Source organism: Ceratotherium simum, chromosome 2 (genome assembly GCF_057802395.1).
Source record: "Ceratotherium simum simum isolate JZ-2026a chromosome 2, ASM5780239v1, whole genome shotgun sequence".
Lineage (NCBI taxonomy): Eukaryota > Metazoa > Chordata > Mammalia > Perissodactyla > Rhinocerotidae > Ceratotherium > Ceratotherium simum.
This window is the reverse complement of record NC_141901.1, coordinates 34,734,237-34,753,025: the sequence shown is the minus strand read 5'-3', so window position 1 is coordinate 34,753,025 and position 18,789 is coordinate 34,734,237. Positions and strand designations below refer to the sequence as shown.

At 45.4% G+C, this 18,789-nt stretch overlaps 1 protein-coding gene across 5 annotated transcripts; it reads right to left on the bottom strand.

The window, feature by feature from the left end:
* Positions 1-25: 25 nt before the first annotated feature.
* DEDD (death effector domain containing) lies at positions 26-11,877 on the bottom strand. 5 transcript variants are annotated; one of them, XM_087440541.1, is made up of 7 exons: positions 11,770-11,877; positions 9,959-9,991; positions 2,734-2,920; positions 2,532-2,604; positions 2,221-2,328; positions 1,776-1,922; positions 26-1,224 (listed from the first exon to the last, which is right to left on the bottom strand). In XM_087440541.1, the coding sequence occupies exons 3-7, from the start codon at positions 2,854-2,856 to the stop codon at positions 848-850; spliced, it is 828 nt and encodes a 275-aa protein (XP_087296667.1). In that variant the 5' UTR covers positions 2,857-2,920; positions 9,959-9,991; positions 11,770-11,877; the 3' UTR covers positions 26-847. The 5 variants fall into 5 exon arrangements, with proteins under 5 accessions (XP_087296667.1, XP_004443726.2, XP_087296659.1 ...); XM_004443669.3 differs by having other exon boundaries at positions 2,532-2,920; XM_087440533.1 differs by having other exon boundaries at positions 1,776-1,883; positions 2,532-2,920.
* Positions 11,878-18,789: the final 6,912 nt, after the last annotated feature.

Here is an 18,789-nt window from a genome sequence, read left to right as displayed (position 1 = left end):
ATAAGAAAGCAAAGGGGAAAAGGGCTGCAGGGTACATTATTTATTTTCACTTGAACATGGAAGGAAAGTGTCACACTCCCCCTTCCCCTTTTTAGGGGGAGTGTATTTTAATTAGCAACAACTTCTCCATCCACCCTGTGTATGTGTGTACACACACACACCACAGTTGGGAGAGGTGACTAGGCTGACCTAGTCCTCTTACCTATTACTCCCTTGAAGAGGGTTTGACAAAGGAAGAAAAGGAACCACACCAGGCAGAGGTTTCAAGCCATGGAATGGAGGAAACAAGGCAGAGAGGAGCAGCACCAGAGGCCAGGAGAGTGGAAAGGGCCACAGCTTCTTTGTTTTTTAAAAATTCTATAATTTGGGAGAGGGTGGTGATTAATTTCCAAAATACACTTCAGAGTCCCACCTTCCACATAGCTCCCTTACTCACAGCCCTTTGGTTTTTCAGACAAAATTTAAGAGCCCCCATAAAGCCAGAAGTACTGATAACCCCTCAATGCACCCAAAAGCAGTGTTCACTTCAATCCCTTACAAAGACTATGTTCTATAGACTTTGCTTCTCTCTATACATTTGTCTTACGGCTCAGTGGCAAGGTGGCTGTAGAGACATACATTAGGGGGATAAGTGGAAAAGGGGAACAAAGGGGAAGCCCAGGCACATGGGTGCAGGGAGGGGTGGGGAACACCACTTCCATTTTCCTTTGTCTTTTCCTTTAAAAAAAAAAAAAAAGGCAGGGGTGTGATTGGTTGAAAGGGTAGAGAACAAACCCCAGAACAGTATGTAAGCTCCAGAGGTGGGTGGTGGGAACAGTCCCCCAGAGAAGTGAGAAGGGGGAAAAGGTCAGGGCAATGCTTGCAGCATCAAGTTCCTCAGGAGTTTCTGTCGGCCCAGCTCATAGTCCTCCTCATCCACATTCACCAGCAGCTTAATGGCTTCATGGCCCACAGCCTGCTTGAGGGAGTCTGTGATAAAGACACCTTTAAGTGCCTCTAGTAATGAGCCATTGATGTAGTCGCGCCAGAATGCATCGAGGTAGGTGAGCTCAGAGAACTTGATATCACAGATGATGGAGCCCAGGTCCCGGGACTTGAGGATGGTGTTGGCCTGGTTAAAGCGCTCAAACTGGCGCTCAAGTGGGTCCTGCTTGTTAGAGAAGACATTGCCCTGCAGAGCAGTCTCGTGCTGGCAGTATTCAGCTCGAACCCGCAGTCTGATGTCTGTGGGGAAGAGAAGATACATAAGAGTGGTTGCAGTAAGGGGTGAGTTTACAACCCAAGTTTGAAAGGTTAAACAGCAGAGTAGCACAGTCGGGAACATCACCGGACAGCAGCTCTACCTCTTCCCCAGGACTAGTTCTTTTCTATGTACCTCTGAAATCCTTGCCTGAATGCAGAAGGTTCCCTTGATTGGGCCATGCCCAAGTCAGGTTATTCCCATCACTCAAACAGCACCTTTTGCTTCTAGGAGATATCTTCCCAATTAACAGGCACAGAAGTTCATTTTAATACTCTAGCATGACTTGGTTCACCCTACCATAAGGATATCATAACGGCATCCTTTGGATCTAGTATTAACTAAAACAGCTGAAATGTACTCTGCCACAAAGATAGAGGAATTCTCCCCCCAGAGACTAAACCACTCAACCTCACTTTGCAACAGCAATCAAAGTGAACCTTGCACTGAATAGCATAAACTGCCCAGCATCCCAGCAGTTCTTTACATTTCCCCTCAAGTCTACTCCACCTCTGGAACCTCTGAACTTCCTCACCACATGTCTGCTTTTCCTTGGGATCTGGTGTCACTGACTTCCGGCGTTTTCGCTGGCTCCCAAGTGTGGCTCTCCCTCGAGCTGGCCGCTTGCTACACATCTGAGGGCCTGAAGTGGGGCAGCACACCACAGGATAGTGGGGAGGCACTGACCAGAGGGCAAAAGGGGAGAAGATATAGTAGGGTAAAGGCAGCACTTCAAACACTTCTCTTGGAATGAGGAAGGAATCATTTACACTTAGCATTAAAAGCAATAGCAATAATGTGATCGAAAGGCAGACACACTGTGGGAATAATTATAGGACCTAAGTGAAGCATTAACGCCTCACCTGATTTTTATGGGGCTAGATATGGGGGGACAGTGTCCTTTAAGCTGGCAAAGCTAGGAATATGATGGGTTCAGTGTCCTCTTTCTTGATTATGGAAATAAGTTAATGTCTTCTCACCTGTTTTAGGAGGTTGGGGAGGCCTCGGTTCTGGATTGCTGAGGGCTCTGGGGGTCACATAGCGAATTGATGTCTCCTCCAGATACTTGTCTACAAGATCAGGGCACACTGTAGGGGGAGAGGGAGTCATTCAGGAAAAGATACACCCCTCCCTTCTCCTAGTCCAACTGTCCAACGGGCCTCATAACTTACTCTCCTAGGTACTCCCCAGAATCAATGTCTCCTCCCACTTGGACTCCTATGCTGCTCACTCCTGGGTTCCCACAACTCTTGCCTGATTCCTGTGTCCCCAGCCCCCAGTGCACCCTCACCAGCCCGTCTCCTCTTGAGGGTGACGTAGGGAAGCAGGTCATGGCGAGTGATGATGCGCAGCAGCTGCAGCACCTGGCGGAAGTTACTCTCATCACAGCGGCCCTGGCGCTCCAGTGCCAATAAGAAGTCACGTCCATTTCGGATGAGGCCACGCTCGTGGTCATCAATGACGTCAACAAAGAGGAAGGAAAGAACACGCACATCTCTGTGTGTCAGGTGGGTGCCCACGATGTCAAACATGCGGTGCAGGCTATACAGCCCATGCTCCTGCTCACCATGCTCTTCTGGCCACACCTGGCTTGCCCGCCGCTTTAGGCCCGCCATGCTGGGGGCTCAGGTACGCAATGCTTTCCAGAATCCCTGCTCAGCAGCTGCAATCCCCACTATACTGTAAGGAAAGGAAAAAACCTATGAGCCACTCAATGGCAAGAACTGGTCTTGTTCATTCCTATATTCCCATTGCCTAACACAATGCCTGGTGCAGTGTAGTGCTTAGTAAGTATTTATTAAATTTTAAAAAGTGTTTATTGGGGGCCAGCCCAGTGGCATAGTGGTTAAGTTCACGTGCTCTGCTTTGGTGGCCTGGGGTTCACAGGTTCGGATCCCGGGCACAGACCTACACATGGCTTATCAAGCCATGCTGCGGCAGGCGTCCCACATATAAAGTAGAGGAAGATAGGCACTGATGTTAGCCCAGGGCCAATCTTCCTCAGCAAAAAGAGGAGGATTGGCAGCAGATGTTAGCTCAGGGCTAATCTTCCTTACCCCCCCCCAAAAATGTGTTTATTAAAAAAAGCCTAGAGCTCTCCATACCCAGCAGATGCTACTGCAGAAATATAGTCCAAACCCTACTGGAGAAATATAGTCACTTCCTCTAAGTGAGACTGTTATATGCAATTTTAGTGCTATATATCCAGCAGAAGGTGCTATTAGACATTACCTCAATTGTTCCTCCTGCCACCAAAACACTGCTTTTGGTCCCTTGAGAACTGTGCTCTCCCCACCGCCCCCAACCAGTTCACGTCTTAAATGTAGGCAAAATTGAGTAGTAGAAGAGAATTCACTCTCATTTCTAATATGAAAGCTGCAGCAGACGAACTTAAGGACCGATAGTAGGGAAACTGAAAATCTTTAGGGTTAGAACTAGTTTCAGGGCAAGCCCGGTGGCGTAGCGGTTAAGTGCGCACACTCTGCTTCTGGCAGCCCGGGGTTCACAGGTTCGGATGCCCGGCACGCACCAATGCACCCCTTGTCGAGCCATGCTGTGGCAGTGTCCCATATAAAGTAAAGGAAGATGGGCACGGATGTTAGCCCAGGGCCAATCTTCCTCAGCAAAAAAGAGGAGGATAGGCATCAGATGTTAGCTCAGGGCTGATCTTCCTCACACACACACACACACACACAAAAAAACTAGTTTCAATTCTGTCTGTATCATTAACAAGCTGTGTGACCGTAAGCAAGTCACTTAACTTCAAAGTCTCACTGCCCTCATCTACAAAACAGGGATGAAACAAACCACTACTCAGACTTGTTAGGAATCCAATGAGAAAATACATGTGAAATCACCTTGTAAGCCTTATATAAATGGTGGTGAAAGAGATTTCAAAGAGATAAGCATCCTTGACCTCTGCAGCCCAGACCCATCCTTCCACAAACCTATCCTCATTTTTCCCATAATCCAACCAAATCCAGAAGCATAACTGCTCAGGTTATTAATATTCACCAAAACTCATAGATTTAAATCAAATGTTATTAAGCTTCTATGTTGAGCATGCTTATAATCCTCCTATGCCACTTGTACACCCTTGATGTTCAGACACCATTTGGATATACCACCTTCTAATCTTTCCTCATGGTTGTCATTTACCAATCTGTCAATGACCAATCAGGGCCAGCCCGGTGGCACAAACGGTTAAGTGCACGCGCTCCGCTGCGGCAGCCCGGGGTTCACAGGTTCGGATCCCGGGAGTGCCCCGACACACCGCTTGGCAAGCCATGCTGTGGCGGCGTCCCATATAAAGTGGAGGAGGATAGAGGGCCAGCCCCGTGGCTTAGCGGTTAAGTGAGCGCGCTCCACTGCTGGCGACCCAGGTTCGGATCCCAGGCGCGCACCGACGCACCGCTTCTCCGGCCATGCTGAGGCCGTGTCCCACATACAGCAACCAGAAGGATGTGCAGCTATGACATACAACTATCTACTGGGGCTTTGGGGGGAAAAATAAATAAATAAATAAAATCTTTAAAAATAAAAAAAAATAAAAAAGAAAAAAAAAGTGGAGGAGGATAGGCATGGATGTTAGCCCAGGGCCAGTCTTCCTCAGCAAAAAAAAAGAGGAGGATTGGCAAATGTTAGCTCAGGGCCGATCTTCCTCATTAAAAAAAAAAAATGACCAATCATAGCCCTACATTCATTATATAATTTGGGACTTGATTCACAAAGTTCCTCCATCATCCTGGGTAATGTCAATGACCCAGCCAATATCCAATCCTGAAGTCCAACAACTTTCACCTCCACTGCAGTCACTTATACTGGCCAGCCCTTGTGGTCTAATGGTTAAGATTCAGCACTCTCACTGCCATGGCCCTGGTTCATTTCCCAGTCAGGGAACCACACCTCCCATCTGTCAGTTGTCATACTGTGGCAGCTGCGTGTTACTGTGATGCTGAAAGCTATGCCACTGGTATTTCAAATACCAGCAGGATCACCCATGATGGACAGATTTCAGCAAAGCTTCCAGACTAAGAAGAAGGACCTCACCACCCACTTCTGAAAAAATTGGCCATGAAAACCCTATGAATAGCAGCGGAGCATTGTCTGACATAGCGCCAGAAGGTGAGAGGATGGAACAAAAAGACTTGGCAGAGTTCCGCTCTACTATACCCAGGATCACTACAAGTCAGAATCAATTCAACGGCACTAATAACAACTAGTCAGTCATACTTACTGCCCCACCAGATAGTACTACCCAACACTGCTCCACCCTCTGACCACAACCTTCAGTCACCCAATCAATTATAAATTCCTGTTGATGCTACTTCCAAATATTCCTTAAACTGCCTCACCCTTCTACCTCCACTGCCACTGCCCTGGTTCAGGTCCAATAATGTCTCACCTGGACTATTACCACAGCTTCTTTAAGGGCTCTCCATACCACCAGTCTTAGCCCACCTAAATCCATCCTCCACATCCAGCTGAATTAGCTATCCAAAATGCACAACTGATCACATCACTTTTCTGCTTAAGACCTATAAGAACACTCCCAAGTCCTTACACAACACACTAAACCTTCCAAGATTGGGCCTTGCCTACCTTTCAACCTCATAACCCACTTTTTATTCTCTAACTTTATCAGCTTGTTTATCATTCACATACATCATACAATTCATTTCTCTTTACCTTTCTTCAGGCTACTCCCTTTGCCTGAATGCCCCTCTCCCTTCTCTATTCCTCACCCCCATCACCACCCTTTTTCAGATGGCTAACTCCTACTCATCCTTTAAGAGTCAGCTCACAAGCCATCTTCAAATTCATTCTCTACACCCCCATGCTGGTATAAGTAGACCTCCTCTGTGTGCCTATGGAACACTGCATAATTCCTTTAAACCATTTATCAAAGTGTACTAGAATCATTTGTGTATTTATTATCCCATTAGATCTGAAGCAACTCATGTAGAGGAACTAAGTCATATTCATCTTTATATCCCTAGTGCCTAGTAATGGATAGAGGCTGGCACATAGTAGGAGCAACCTATTTTTGAACTGAACTTAATCTCCAAGAGATCACCATGAACGATACCAATTAAGAAACAAACTCACATAGGTCCAAAAATGAGAGGACCCCATTAAAAATAGATACCTGCAACTCACTTACCATGCATATACAGTCATGCACCACATAATGACATTTTGGTCAATGATGGACCACATGGACAATGGTGGTCCCATAAGATTAGTACCAGACAGCCTTGGTGTGTAGTAGGCTATACCACCTAGGTTCAGGTAAGTACATTCTATGATGTTCCCATGACAAAATCGCCTAATGACCCATTTCTCAGAAAATAACCCTATTGTTAAGTGATATATGACTGTACTGTACTCTAGCTATAACCTCCCCTACACTGTGCAGAACTACCCACACCACAGCACCCTACTCAACAATGACACAGGCTGTTCTGTCCATTTTAAGCACCAAGAAACTGAGGCTAGGTTAAGAAAGAGAATAAAATGATTAAGTTACGAAGAACCAAGCTGACGGAGTCTTGGAAAACTGAAGAGCAAGTAGGACCTGGTCCTCTCTGAAGAGCAAGTAGGACCTGGTCCTCTCTTCCTCAGTAATCCTCAAGTGGAAGCACAGAAAGACTTGTACCCTTAAGAAAAGGGGAGGTCCACCCTGGAATCACTTAGCCCCATACCATGGGTTCTGATATGTGGACAGGAAATATAGCCCATGTCTAGCTATGAGAGCCCAAATGCCCCACCCAGAGCATGAGAAATAGCTGGGAAAATAGCTATTCAACTATAGACTGGTCTTCCCTGTCTCTTCCTTTCTTGTTTCACCTGCTACAGTCACTGGGTACAAATGGAAGGGACTGAAGGAAGATAACTTCTAGCTCATAGCAGGCAACATGAGAAACCTGAGCCTCCTTAGAGCCCCTACAATTTCTCGTTGTTCCCTATGCCACCTGTTCCCTTTGGCCAGCTGTTGATTATGAGGATCCCAGAAAAAGCAGATGGGCAGATTTTATATTCAACCAATCAGAAGAGCAGGTTGCTCCAGAGCTCCCTAATTCAAAGTGTACTGACTATAAACCCCAGGAAAGGAATAAATATTGTCCCCACATACCTGGCCACTGGAAAATGAGGCACAACACAGGAAAGCACTATGGTCCTAATTATTCATCAATGGATACAATTCTACAATAGGCCTCAATCCTCTCAGGATTAACTCCCTACATTTGAGGGGAAAAGAAAAACAGCCACTTTTAAGGCCTAGATTCCCAGGCTGGACCATTCAAGGTGCCAGGAATTATCAGAGCTTCTAGGTCAGTAGTTCTCAACGAGGAGTGACTCTGCCCCCTAGGAGACATTTGCCAATGTCTGGAGATATTTTAGATTGTCCTGACTAGGGGGGTTAGGGAGGGTGCTACTAGCATACAGTAAGTAGAGACCATGGATGCCACTAAACATCCTATAACGCACAGGACAGTCCCCCACAACAAAAAATTATCCAGCCCAAAATGTCAATAATGCTGAGGATGAGAAACTGTTCTACATGGAGCATGATGACAGGTCAAAAGGAAAAGAGACAGCATTGTCACTTGCCACCCTAGATCTGGAGAAGGAAGCCATTTGGTCCCTCTGACCCTAACTCATCAAACAATATTCCGGAAGTAAAGAAAAGCCAGTCAGACATAGGCTCATTTAACTCTTAAGTCCAACTAGCACTAATGAGTTCCATCCCACTCCAACCCTGGCTTCTCTATCACCTGCTGTTGCCATTCAGGTGAACAGCAGGTTGATAGGGCTACACTCCCTTCTGCCCCATCCCAGGAGGTCTCATTTGACCTAGTTCAATCTGGATCTCTGTGAAGATAAGAAAAATGCCATCCTCTGCAAGACAGACAAAAAGGATCCTGCACTTAACCCTCACAGCCATCTTTAAAGTCCTGAAACTAGATCAGTAGCAGACCCTCCCTTGTTAGGTTACTAAACAGACTTATACTGCTTATTCAATAAGGGGCATAAGTTTCCCAAGGCCATGTCCTTGGGAGAACTGTCAGAAGGCTGGCATATAGGCTAGTAGGCAGCCTTCCCCACTTAATTATCGTCTAGGATGGTGAGTTCACTCACTCAGCAATCCAGATAGGGGTTCCAAGAATCTACTGAACTTCAGCATTAAAAGAACGAGGCCAACTTCCTCTTAAACCAAAATATACTCAGCTTTCTGTGGCAGTGAAGTAAGGGAACTCAGCTTAAATTATACAGTGATCCTAGATGAAAGGTATCAGAGTAGCGAGAAGAATGTACCCCCTCTAAACAGAAGATCAGGAGGCCGGCTCGGCGGCGCAAGTGGTTAAGTGCGCGCGCTCTGCTTCGGCGGCCTGGGTTCGCAGGTTTGGATCCCGGGCGTGCACCGATGCACCGCTTGGTAGGCCATGCTGTGGCAGCGTCCCATATAAAGTGGAGGAAGATGGGCACGGATGTTAGCTCAGGGCCACTCTTCCTCGAGAAAAAAGGGGAGGATTGGCATCGAATGTTAGCTCAGGGCTAGTCCTCCTCACAAAAAAATAAAAATAAAAAAATAAACAGAAGATCAAAAGGAACTCTTGAGTCTTGGTGTCTGAAATATTGCCAGATACCAAGAGACAAACACTCCAGTAGACAAGAGTTCTGATCCCGCTGGCTGGTTTGAGTCCATTTGAGATCCTAACATATGGGTCCCCCCTACAGTTTCCCAAGAATAATTCTTTATTCTGATGAATTGCAGCATTTCCTAGAGTTGTAGTTTGTTTGTTTGTTTGTTTGTTTTCTTTAGGAAGCTCCAAGCCAGTCAAGGGCCAATGGACAGTCTGTATGTATCTACAGGATTTCCTCTTGATTGGTCATTCTGTATTAGGTTTCTATTTCCAAGCAAAGTGTAGTCTCACCCCAACCAGGGAGGATATCTGTATTTTTTGAGGTATCTGACTGTCTCGGAAGCCCTTAGAGGAAAGTCCTGTGGAAGAAATAATCAAGAGTGATGCCTTGAAATGAAAACGATAGTCTAGTTTCATCCCAACAGGGGTGATATCTGTATCTTCACAGGACTAGAGGTATTTGACTCTCTCAGAAGCTCTTAAAGAGGAAAGTCATGTGGAAGAACTAAAAAAGAGTTATGTCTTGAAACTTGAAATGAAAACAACATGGAAAACTTAAAGATGGCTAAGAGTACATAAAGAACCCTCTTCCTGGTGGGATAGGAAAATGTAACCAAGTATCTGGAAGTCAGAATTACATAAGTATGTTTTCAAAAGGAAGATTCCAGGAACCCTGAACAACTAGAAAAAGAGTAAGCTAGAGGAAAAGCCTTCCCATCGAAGGCACCTCAGCGACCCTCCAAGGGTAGTATTTAGTAGACACTGTACTAGAGAGTACAATGTTGCATATGTTAAAATAAAAATAAATGTTTCTCTCAGAGCTAACCAAGAAGACTAGATAACAACAAAACAAAGCTGGGGGCTTGCCCCCAAACACCTAATTTCTGCTCTTCTTTCCCTCCTACCAATCTCTAGTAACCCAAAGAGACAGTGACTGCAACAGATCTTACGCCCTCAGCTAGGTGGCTGAAACTCATTTTCCCCGGCATCTACCCCATTACTGGGCTGAACTGCCATGCATTTCTATTCCCTTCCATCGTTTGAAAGCAATAAAAAGTTCCAGACTTACCTCGGCAAGAAACTTAATTTCCCAGGTCTCTTCCTAGCACAAGGTTCAAAGCCAGCAGCAAAACAAAAACAAATAAGGGGGAAAAGAGAGTCAATTTTCAAGCTTTATTTTGAAACCTCACAGGCCCAAAGCGTTAGTCAATCTCAGTTGCCAAAAATACACAGACAAGCCTAAAGCCGTTTCTGTTGAAATGATCTACTCCAAGCTAAATGAGAGAACTCACCCTCAACAAAGTCCCAGGCTTCCCTACCTCTCTACTAGCCAATTCACAAGACAATACCAACTCTGAGAATTTCCAGCCTCAATGGCTCATAGCAACAACGGTCCCAAATTCAACAACTTGTGGGAAAACCAATTATCCTCTGACAGCTTCTCACCTGACTCCTCAATTCCTTATGAAACTCACCTATTTTGTTACAATATTAACCTTGACTTTCAACTTTAGGTAGAAGTGGGAGGAAAGTGGTTACAGCAAAAGAAAGCACTTTCTTTCCATCACCTCCCTTTTCAGACCAGAACTATCCTCCAAATTCTATCTTTGCCCTTTCCCTTACCTAGCACACAGTGAGAACAAAATATCCACCAGGGCAGCATCCCCTCATACATCTACATTTCACCAGGAAATGTTTTCTGTCTATGAATACCGATCCCTCCCTCCTAGCACTTAAGCAGCAAAAGAAGGGTCTGGAAACTAAAACACTCATTTAATTAGCCTGGCTGCCTAGATGCCATCCTGTGTTTTCTGCTCCCTTTCTCAGACTTCCAGAGCCTCCACCTTAGCGTATACGGCTCCAACAGAGCATGGCTGTTTCCCCATTCTTGCATTGCTAATTGCTAAAAACTACAAAAGTCCTTTACTCCTTCCACACACTGGCGGCGACACCAGCTTCCCCATTTTCCGTTCTTCTCGTAACCAGGAAAAACAAGGGAGCAGTAAGCTAGAGAGCCTTTGGAAAGCAAATCCAGTTGAACCCTCATCCAACCCCAATTCTCCAAACCCACATGACCATTCCTTTCTGCCCTTCCCACCCCATTAAAAGCTAAAGGCCTAGCAATTAGAATTGGCTGCAACCGATGGTGCTTAACTCTGCTCTCTCTTCCTTTCCACAGGGGAAAGGGAAACCCCCGAACCTCTACCACCCGTGCAGCTCCACTGTCCTATCTCCCATCCCATTCCCTTTCCTCCCAAACTTTCCTCCTAGTCTCTCACTTTCTCCATTACCTCGTCACACCGACACGCTCTCCATTCCCCAAACCTCCGTTCTCTCGTTTTCCACCCAAATTCTCCCCTAGGCCCTTCCCCCTCCCACCTCCAATTTAACACTTTCAAAACCTCCCCCAAACGTCTTAAGTCCAATTCTCACCTCTTCCCACCTCTTCCCAACACCCTTCAGAGTCCCGTCCTCCTCCCAACCACAAGCCACAAGCCCCTTCCCCTTCTCACCCTCAGCCCCTCAATCCCGCTCCTACCCCCTCAACCCGCCGGGATCGCAGCCCCACTCCCCACCTCGGCCTCTCTAATACCCCCAGCCTGGCCCAGCCTCGGCCCTTGTTTACGCCCCTCCCCATGCCCCCTCCTCCGCCTCGACCCCTGCCCTCTGCCACAGTTGCCACCTCCCCGCACGCCCCCTCGGCCGCTCCCCTCCCCCCCCTCGCCGCCTCCCGTCACCTCCCTCTCTTGAGGTGCTCAGGCTGGACGTCGCCACCGCCTCCCCCTCCACTTTCCTTCCCCAAGCCCTTTGCGGCCCCGCCCGGCCCCGCCCCGTCCCGCTCGACTCCCCCTCCCCACTCCGGCCGCCCCGCCGCCTCACTCTCGGCTCAGACTCGGCGCCGCCATGTTGGATCCATCCGCGCCGCTCTCCCGGGGCTGTCTCACCGCGCCGCATCCGGGCTCCAGCCGCCGCCGCCGCCGCCGCCGCCGCGGGCGTGGGGGAGGGGAGAGGCGGGCGGGGGTGGCTGCATCCTGAACAGCGCCTCCCGGAACCTGGCCGGTTCGTGGTGGCTTCGAGACCATAGTGAGGCATGAGCTGGAGTAGCCATGCTAGGTGAGGGCAGCCTGGCAGCGGCGTTAAACGGGGAGTGGATAGCTTCACTTCGGGAGGAGAGAATAGACAATGGCAGCCATCTTGCTTTGGGGCAAGCTGGCAACGCAAGTTTTTCTGGACGGCGGCTTCAGGGCCGTAGTAATGAGAGAGGATTGCATTCTTGAGTTTAGAAACATTGGTGGCGCCAGAGCTGGTTGGTGTCGACTTCAAGACCCATCGAAAGACTGGCATTGGCAGCCATGACGCATAAGGGCGGAATATTACGGGGGTCGGCTGGCCCCGCGAACTTGGGGGAAGGTTCATGATCTGGATTTGACCTTTGCTCTGAGCTTCCTGGTAACCCGGACGTTCCATAAACCTGGGTCTGGAGCAGAAAGCGCTGCTCAGGTGCCCTCTCGGATTTCATGCTTTGAGCATTTGCTTTTTGAGCACTAGCTTCCTGAAGGAAGTGTCTCCTAAGCTGAATCCTGGACTATTGGGATTGGGGGGTGGGGGCTGGGTACTTTCTGGAGCCGCTAGTATCCTGGTGTGGTTTTAAGAGAGATAATAGATGAGGCCTGTGAGATTGAGAGGGGCCGGTTTACGCAAGGCCTTGTAAATTAGTTGATTTTATCCTAAGGGCAATGAATAGGCATTGAAGAGTCTTAGCAGAGGTGTGACAAATTATATTTGGATTTTGGAAAGATCACTGGTTGCCGTGGGGAGAATGGATTAGAAGGGACGAAGTTAGAGACAAGGAGAACAATTGGGAAGATCTTTTCTAGGCAAGAGACGACTGTGTTCTCTCCAATAGAAAGGGAAGTGCAGACGGGGAAAATAGATGGGAAATGAGAATAAGGCAGAGGGAGGAATCCCAGATATTTCCCGCTGTTCTGACTTGAGCAACTGAGCAATAATGATGCCATTTTCTTTTTTGTTTGGGGGAGAGAATGAGTTTTAGGTGCCTGTGAGATATCTATTAGACGACTGAATATTAGATAATTTGGGTTGGGGACCCAAAAGAAAGGTTTGAGGGGTGTGCGCTCGAGTGCCTGTGAATATGGATGGTTGTTGAAGTCGTGGAAGTGGATAAGATGGCCTAGTGAGAGGAATATCTGCCTTTGAGGGATGAGATGAGGGAAAGAAGCCGAAAAGAGAACACTGAGCAGGGGCAAACAGAAAGGAAAGAATGTAACCAGGAGAGAAATATCAAAGAAACTGGTCAAAGTGTTAAACGTTACAGATCAGGTAAGATGTGGACTAAAATGTGTCCATTGGATTTTGCAACAAGGAAGTCATTTAGTAATTTTGGAGAAAGCTGTTTCAGAGATACGGTGGGCTGGAAACCAGACTGAGGTAAAGTGTGTCTGGAAAGGCACAATGTATAAAGACAATTTTTTTAATGGTGTTGACTGTAAAAAGAGGCTAACAGTAGAATGAGGGAGAATTCCAGAGAAAGGGAAGGAGTTTTAGGTGCCTGTGGGGCAGCCAGATGGAGATGTCTTAATGGCAGTTGAATATACAGATCTAAAATGTAGGAGAGGGCCGGCTCCGTGGCTTAGCGGTTAAGTGAGCGCGCTCTGATGCTGGCGGCCCGGGTTCGGATCCCGGGCAAGCCCCAAGGCGCCACTTCTCGGTCCAACGCGAGGCCGAGTCCCACGTGCAGCAACTAGAAGGATGTGAACCTATGACATACAACTGTCTACTGGGGCTTTGGGGGGAAAAAGTGAATAAATAAAATCTTAAAAAAAAAAAAAAAAAAAAATGTAGGAGAGGGCCGGCCCCGTGGCTTAGAGGTTAAGTGCGTGGGTTCCGCTGCTGGCGGCCCTGGTTCGGTCCCCGGGGCGCACACTGCACACGACGCACTGCTTCTCCGGCCATGCTGAGGCCGTGTCCCACATACAGCAACTAGAAGGATGTGCAGCTATGACATACAACTATCTACTGGAGCTTTGGGGGAAAAGTAAATAAATAAAATTTTTTTAAATAAAAAATAAAATGTAGGAGAAAAAATATATTAAACCGGAAAAAAGCTAGTGCAGAAGAATACATATGGCACATTTACATGGGCATTGAAAAGTTAACCATGAAGAGTGGGCCTAGGAGGGATGAAACGTATACTTTTTATTTTAGATGTGTCTTTACAGTTGGGATTGGTTTTACTGTGTATGTATATTACTTTTATAGAAAAGTACTTTTTAAAAACTTCAATGTATATAGCCAGAAATTCTGATGAGATCAGATGTATCAGAGTAGTATGGCCATAGGCTGTAGCCAGAAATTTTGAATCACGAACATCTCAGTGGTAGTTGAAGCCATAGATTTATAGAAGCTCCCCAGAGAACAGCAGAGGGCTAAGAAGAGTGCTCTGGGGAATTCCAACATTTAAGGCACGAGTAGAAGAAGAGCCACTGGAGAATCTTTGAAAAGGAATAGCCAATAAGGAAGAACAAAAACTGGGTGATAAATTGGCACAAAATCAGAGGGAAGAGAGTGTTTCAAGAGGATGGAAGTTGTTAAAAGTGTTAGATGGCTCCAGAAAGACAGCTAACAGGAAAGGTGCTTTTAGCTCCAGACCCAGGTTTCCTGGAAGCTTGGCACAAAGGTGAAATCCAGATCTTGAACCTTCCCCCAAGTATCATGTGGAATCTGACCCCCATGCTATTCCACCCTTATGCATCGTGGCTGCCAGTCCCAGTCTTTCAATGGGTTTTGAAGTCAACACCAGCCAGCTCTGGCATCATCAGTGTTTCCACACTCAAGAATGCTACCTCTCCCATTCCTTACTATGGCCTTGAAGCTGCCATCAAGAAAAACCTGTGTTGCCAAAATGTGAAGTTAAGGATTTGAAAGTAGGAGTATAAATTGGAGTTGAGGAGGTCAGGAAGTAACTAGGGATCACATGGATTTTCCTAAAACCACCTTGAAAGATAGGAAGAGTTGGCACAGAGAGGTTATTTAATAGGTGCTGAAGTCCTCAGTAAGCTTGAGGGCTAAAGGGTAGTTGAGCCAAATGGCATAAGCTTAAAGAGGGAAGAGTTTTTGCAAGAGGATGGAAGCACAGTAGTCTAAAAGTAGCAGTGGATAGCAAAGAGAAGGATGATACTCTGTCACCCTTTCCTACAGGAGTGCTAGAATGAACAGCCTCTATTTTAGAAGGTTGAGGGAAGAAGTGTCCGTTAGAAAAAGCCAAAAATTTCTACCCTACCCATCTTTCCCCCTATACCCACTGCAACTCTGTTCCTTTGTAAACAACCTCCCCTATATCCTAATTTTCCTCACAGATTGCTCCCTAGCTTTTCCTAGAGGAAGAGTCATCAGGACAGAGGTAGCCATGGTGTATGGAAGTGGGATGTGCCCCACCCACATAAGTCCACGAAAGAGGCAGGCACAGGCACTACTTCCTAAAATAGAATCATATTCTCTCCGTATCCATATTCTGAAGTGGTTTGACACGTAGTAATCTTGGCATCATGGTAGTAATTCCTTTCTGTGAGCCCACCTCTCCTCTCCAAAGCTAACCCAACCCCATTTAGAGGATTAGAAAGAAAAGTCCATACTGAAGACGGCCTTCTCTAATAGTGTGGTGTCCAGTCCACTCATTGCAGCCTATGGGGGCAAAAACACATTGCCCTCTTCACTCAGAATGGAAAGGTAAAGGAAGGGCTGGGATTTGTCTTCATCAGCCTTTCAAAATAATCCCTCTGCCTTTACAGGACTCGTAGGACTCAATCTTTTTCCCTGGAGCTATACCTTAACAACTAAATTTTACGAATTCCAGACAGTTGGGACAGACATTGTCTGGCCAGCTGTTCCTAAGCTAATCAGTCCACTCATGGTTGCATTTGTAGGAGTGTTTTCTGTTTGAGTGGCCCTGGGAGTTCACTTGAGATTTAATAGGTGCTGAAGAGATCATAATGCCAATAAGAGAGCTGAGCAGATTTCCTGAGGTGAAATGGAGTAACAACTAGCTAAACCAAGGAGACCTGTGTAGAGATGGGCATAGAAATCTTTCAAACACTTTAAAGATTTTTCATTAGCCATAGCTAAACACCTGTTCCCCCTTGGCTTAAACTATACATCAATAGTTACAGCAAAAACTTCCTCTTTTGCCTTATGTTCTTTTTCCATCCTCTCCTTGATTCATCTAAAAACTTGAGAAAACTCCACTGAGAAGATTGAGAACCCTGTGTATGATTTTCTTGTTACTCAAAGTCCTCTGTCTTTCACATCCCTTCCTTTACATCAATTCCTGTCTCTTCCTTGGAACCTCAGTGGAGAAAACTCCCTCCAGCTTTCAAAGACTGGCCCCTTCAGCCTGACGCTGATTCCCATGCTTTTCTGCTTCTCAACACACTCTATTCCCACCATTATCTCTTCCTTCACTAACTCTTTAACCTGACATCCTTCAGCTACCTTTCACATGCTCTATTTCCACTACGTCCTGTGCTATAGTTCTCAACTAACTGTAATTCTCAGTGATTAGAAAAGCCCCTTTCTGTACTTAGAAAAATCTATCTCTTTGTAACTTCCATTTATTGGTCCTATTTTTTCTCTGTGGATCAACATATCATAGCTATATGTCAACCCTTAAGATAACTACTGTGTCCTTACTAAATATTTTTTTCCACAGCAGTGGTAGTACCAATTCAAAGTATAGTAGATCCGTTATCTTTCTTGATCTGAATACTCTATTAAGGCTACTTGTCCCAGTTCATGCTGTTCTCCAGCTCTGCCAGAATTAAGATCATTTCAAACCAGACATTCCCTTAAAAAAGTCTATACCCTGTTAGCAACCTGTGCGGACGAGTATCCTCTTGATGCTTCCAGGCCCACTCTGATCCCTGTGTCCCTGCCTGGGCTTTCCTCTTGAACTTTATCCTACAGTGACTTATTGACCTGACATTCCTCTCTAGTTCTTGGCTCCCCGTTAACTCCAAGCTGCTCTGGTTATTCATTTTCACCCAGACTTCGTACTGGCTCCTAATTTCAGTTGAGCTTCAAACCTAGCTGTAAGCCCTTAGCTAGAATTCTGATGTCTCCTGGCTCCTGAATAGAATAGGGACCACAATCAGTCACTGAATCCTAATGATCTGCTGTCTAGAATTCTCCTTAACCTGTTTTATTTTCTTCATTCACCAGCTCTGACCCTCACTAATATGACTTTGGGCAAATTCCTTAACTTCTCTGAGCTTGTTTTCTTACCTGTAAAAGGGGCAAATATAACATCCACCTCATAGGTCATTGTTTTAATGATTATGTTAAATAATATATATGAATTGTTAACACAGGGCCTAACTTATTGTAAGTGCTCGATAACTGTTACCTAGTATTTATATGTAACAGTATATATGTTTCAGGTTTCAGAAATTCAGTAGGTTCTTTATCAATGCTCTCTGCTGCCCCCATGGGGATGACTTTTCAAGTCCTGCAGGCCCCGACAAAAACAGCCCTGTCTCACCAACCCCACCAGCTAATTAGGAAATTAATCAGTTCTTCTTTGGTTTGTTGTTCAATCAAATAAAAATGCTTCTATATTCTATCCCATTGTCTATGTTTTTCAAAAAACATCAGGAAACTGTTATGTTTTTCTGCAATCAGGATATACTGTCTCTATGATGTTCTCCTAGTTTGCTTATAGAGTAACACTGGCAAGGAAAGTCACTCAGTCATTCACTTAATTAATATATGTGAAGCATTTACTAATGTCAGGTACTGTGATAGACATATAGGATAGGATACACAGTGGTGAACAAAACAGACATGTCGTCTTGGAGCTCACTCTTTACATAGGTAGACAGACACTAAGAAAATAACAAATATATCATTCTGAGTTGAGATAGGTGCTATGAAGGAAAAGAACAGCATGCTGTGACAGAAAAATGAATGATCAGGGAAAGCGTCTCTTTGAGGAGGTGACATGGAAGCTGAGACGCAAAGGACATGAAGGAGCCAGCCATCTTTCGGAGAATGGGGAGGAGTATCCTGGGCTGAAAGGACATCTGCAAAAAACCTGGACGCAAGGAAGATCTGACGCCCTGGGAGACTGAATCACATCATGATGAACCACTGTAGACATCTGGGGATCGCTGCTTGCTTTTCTCATTGCTCATAAATTGCTCTTTAATAATTGTCCTATAGTTTTACTAAGAATTAATCTTAGTTTTTTAGTTTCCAGAATTCACCATCTAGAATTTCCCTCTTTGCAATGTGGACATTTGCCATATTGTGAGTTCCTCAGATTACTTAAAGGGGACACAATTTCACTTATGTAATACTTCTTATTTCTAGAATACCATGTGTCCAGGCCCTGAACTCATTTAAAATGCTAAGAATCCTGTTACTATTTTAGTTAATCATTAATGAACTTATAACTAACAAAAAGAATTTTCCTAACTCCTTGCGTTACCTCATTTCTTCATGTGTTCTTCCAAGCTTTAGCTATTTATACATTTTTATGTAGCTAAAATAATAATATAATTATCATTATAGCAGATGATAGCTTATTTACCTACATAACTCATGAGAATCAACTTAAAAATTATTGCAAATAATAACAGAATTTAGTAAGGTGGGGGGAAGTAACATGCAGAAATAAATATCCTTTATATATACAAACAGTAAGTTAAAGATATAATTGAAGAAAATACCCAATAGCAACAAAACAAAATGCCTAGGAATAACCTTAACAAGAATGTGAAATATCTATATGAATGAAATTTTAAAATGCTACCCGTATAAGAGAAAACTTGAACAAATGGAAAGTAACACCTGTCCTTGGATACAGAGAACATATAATGATGTTAA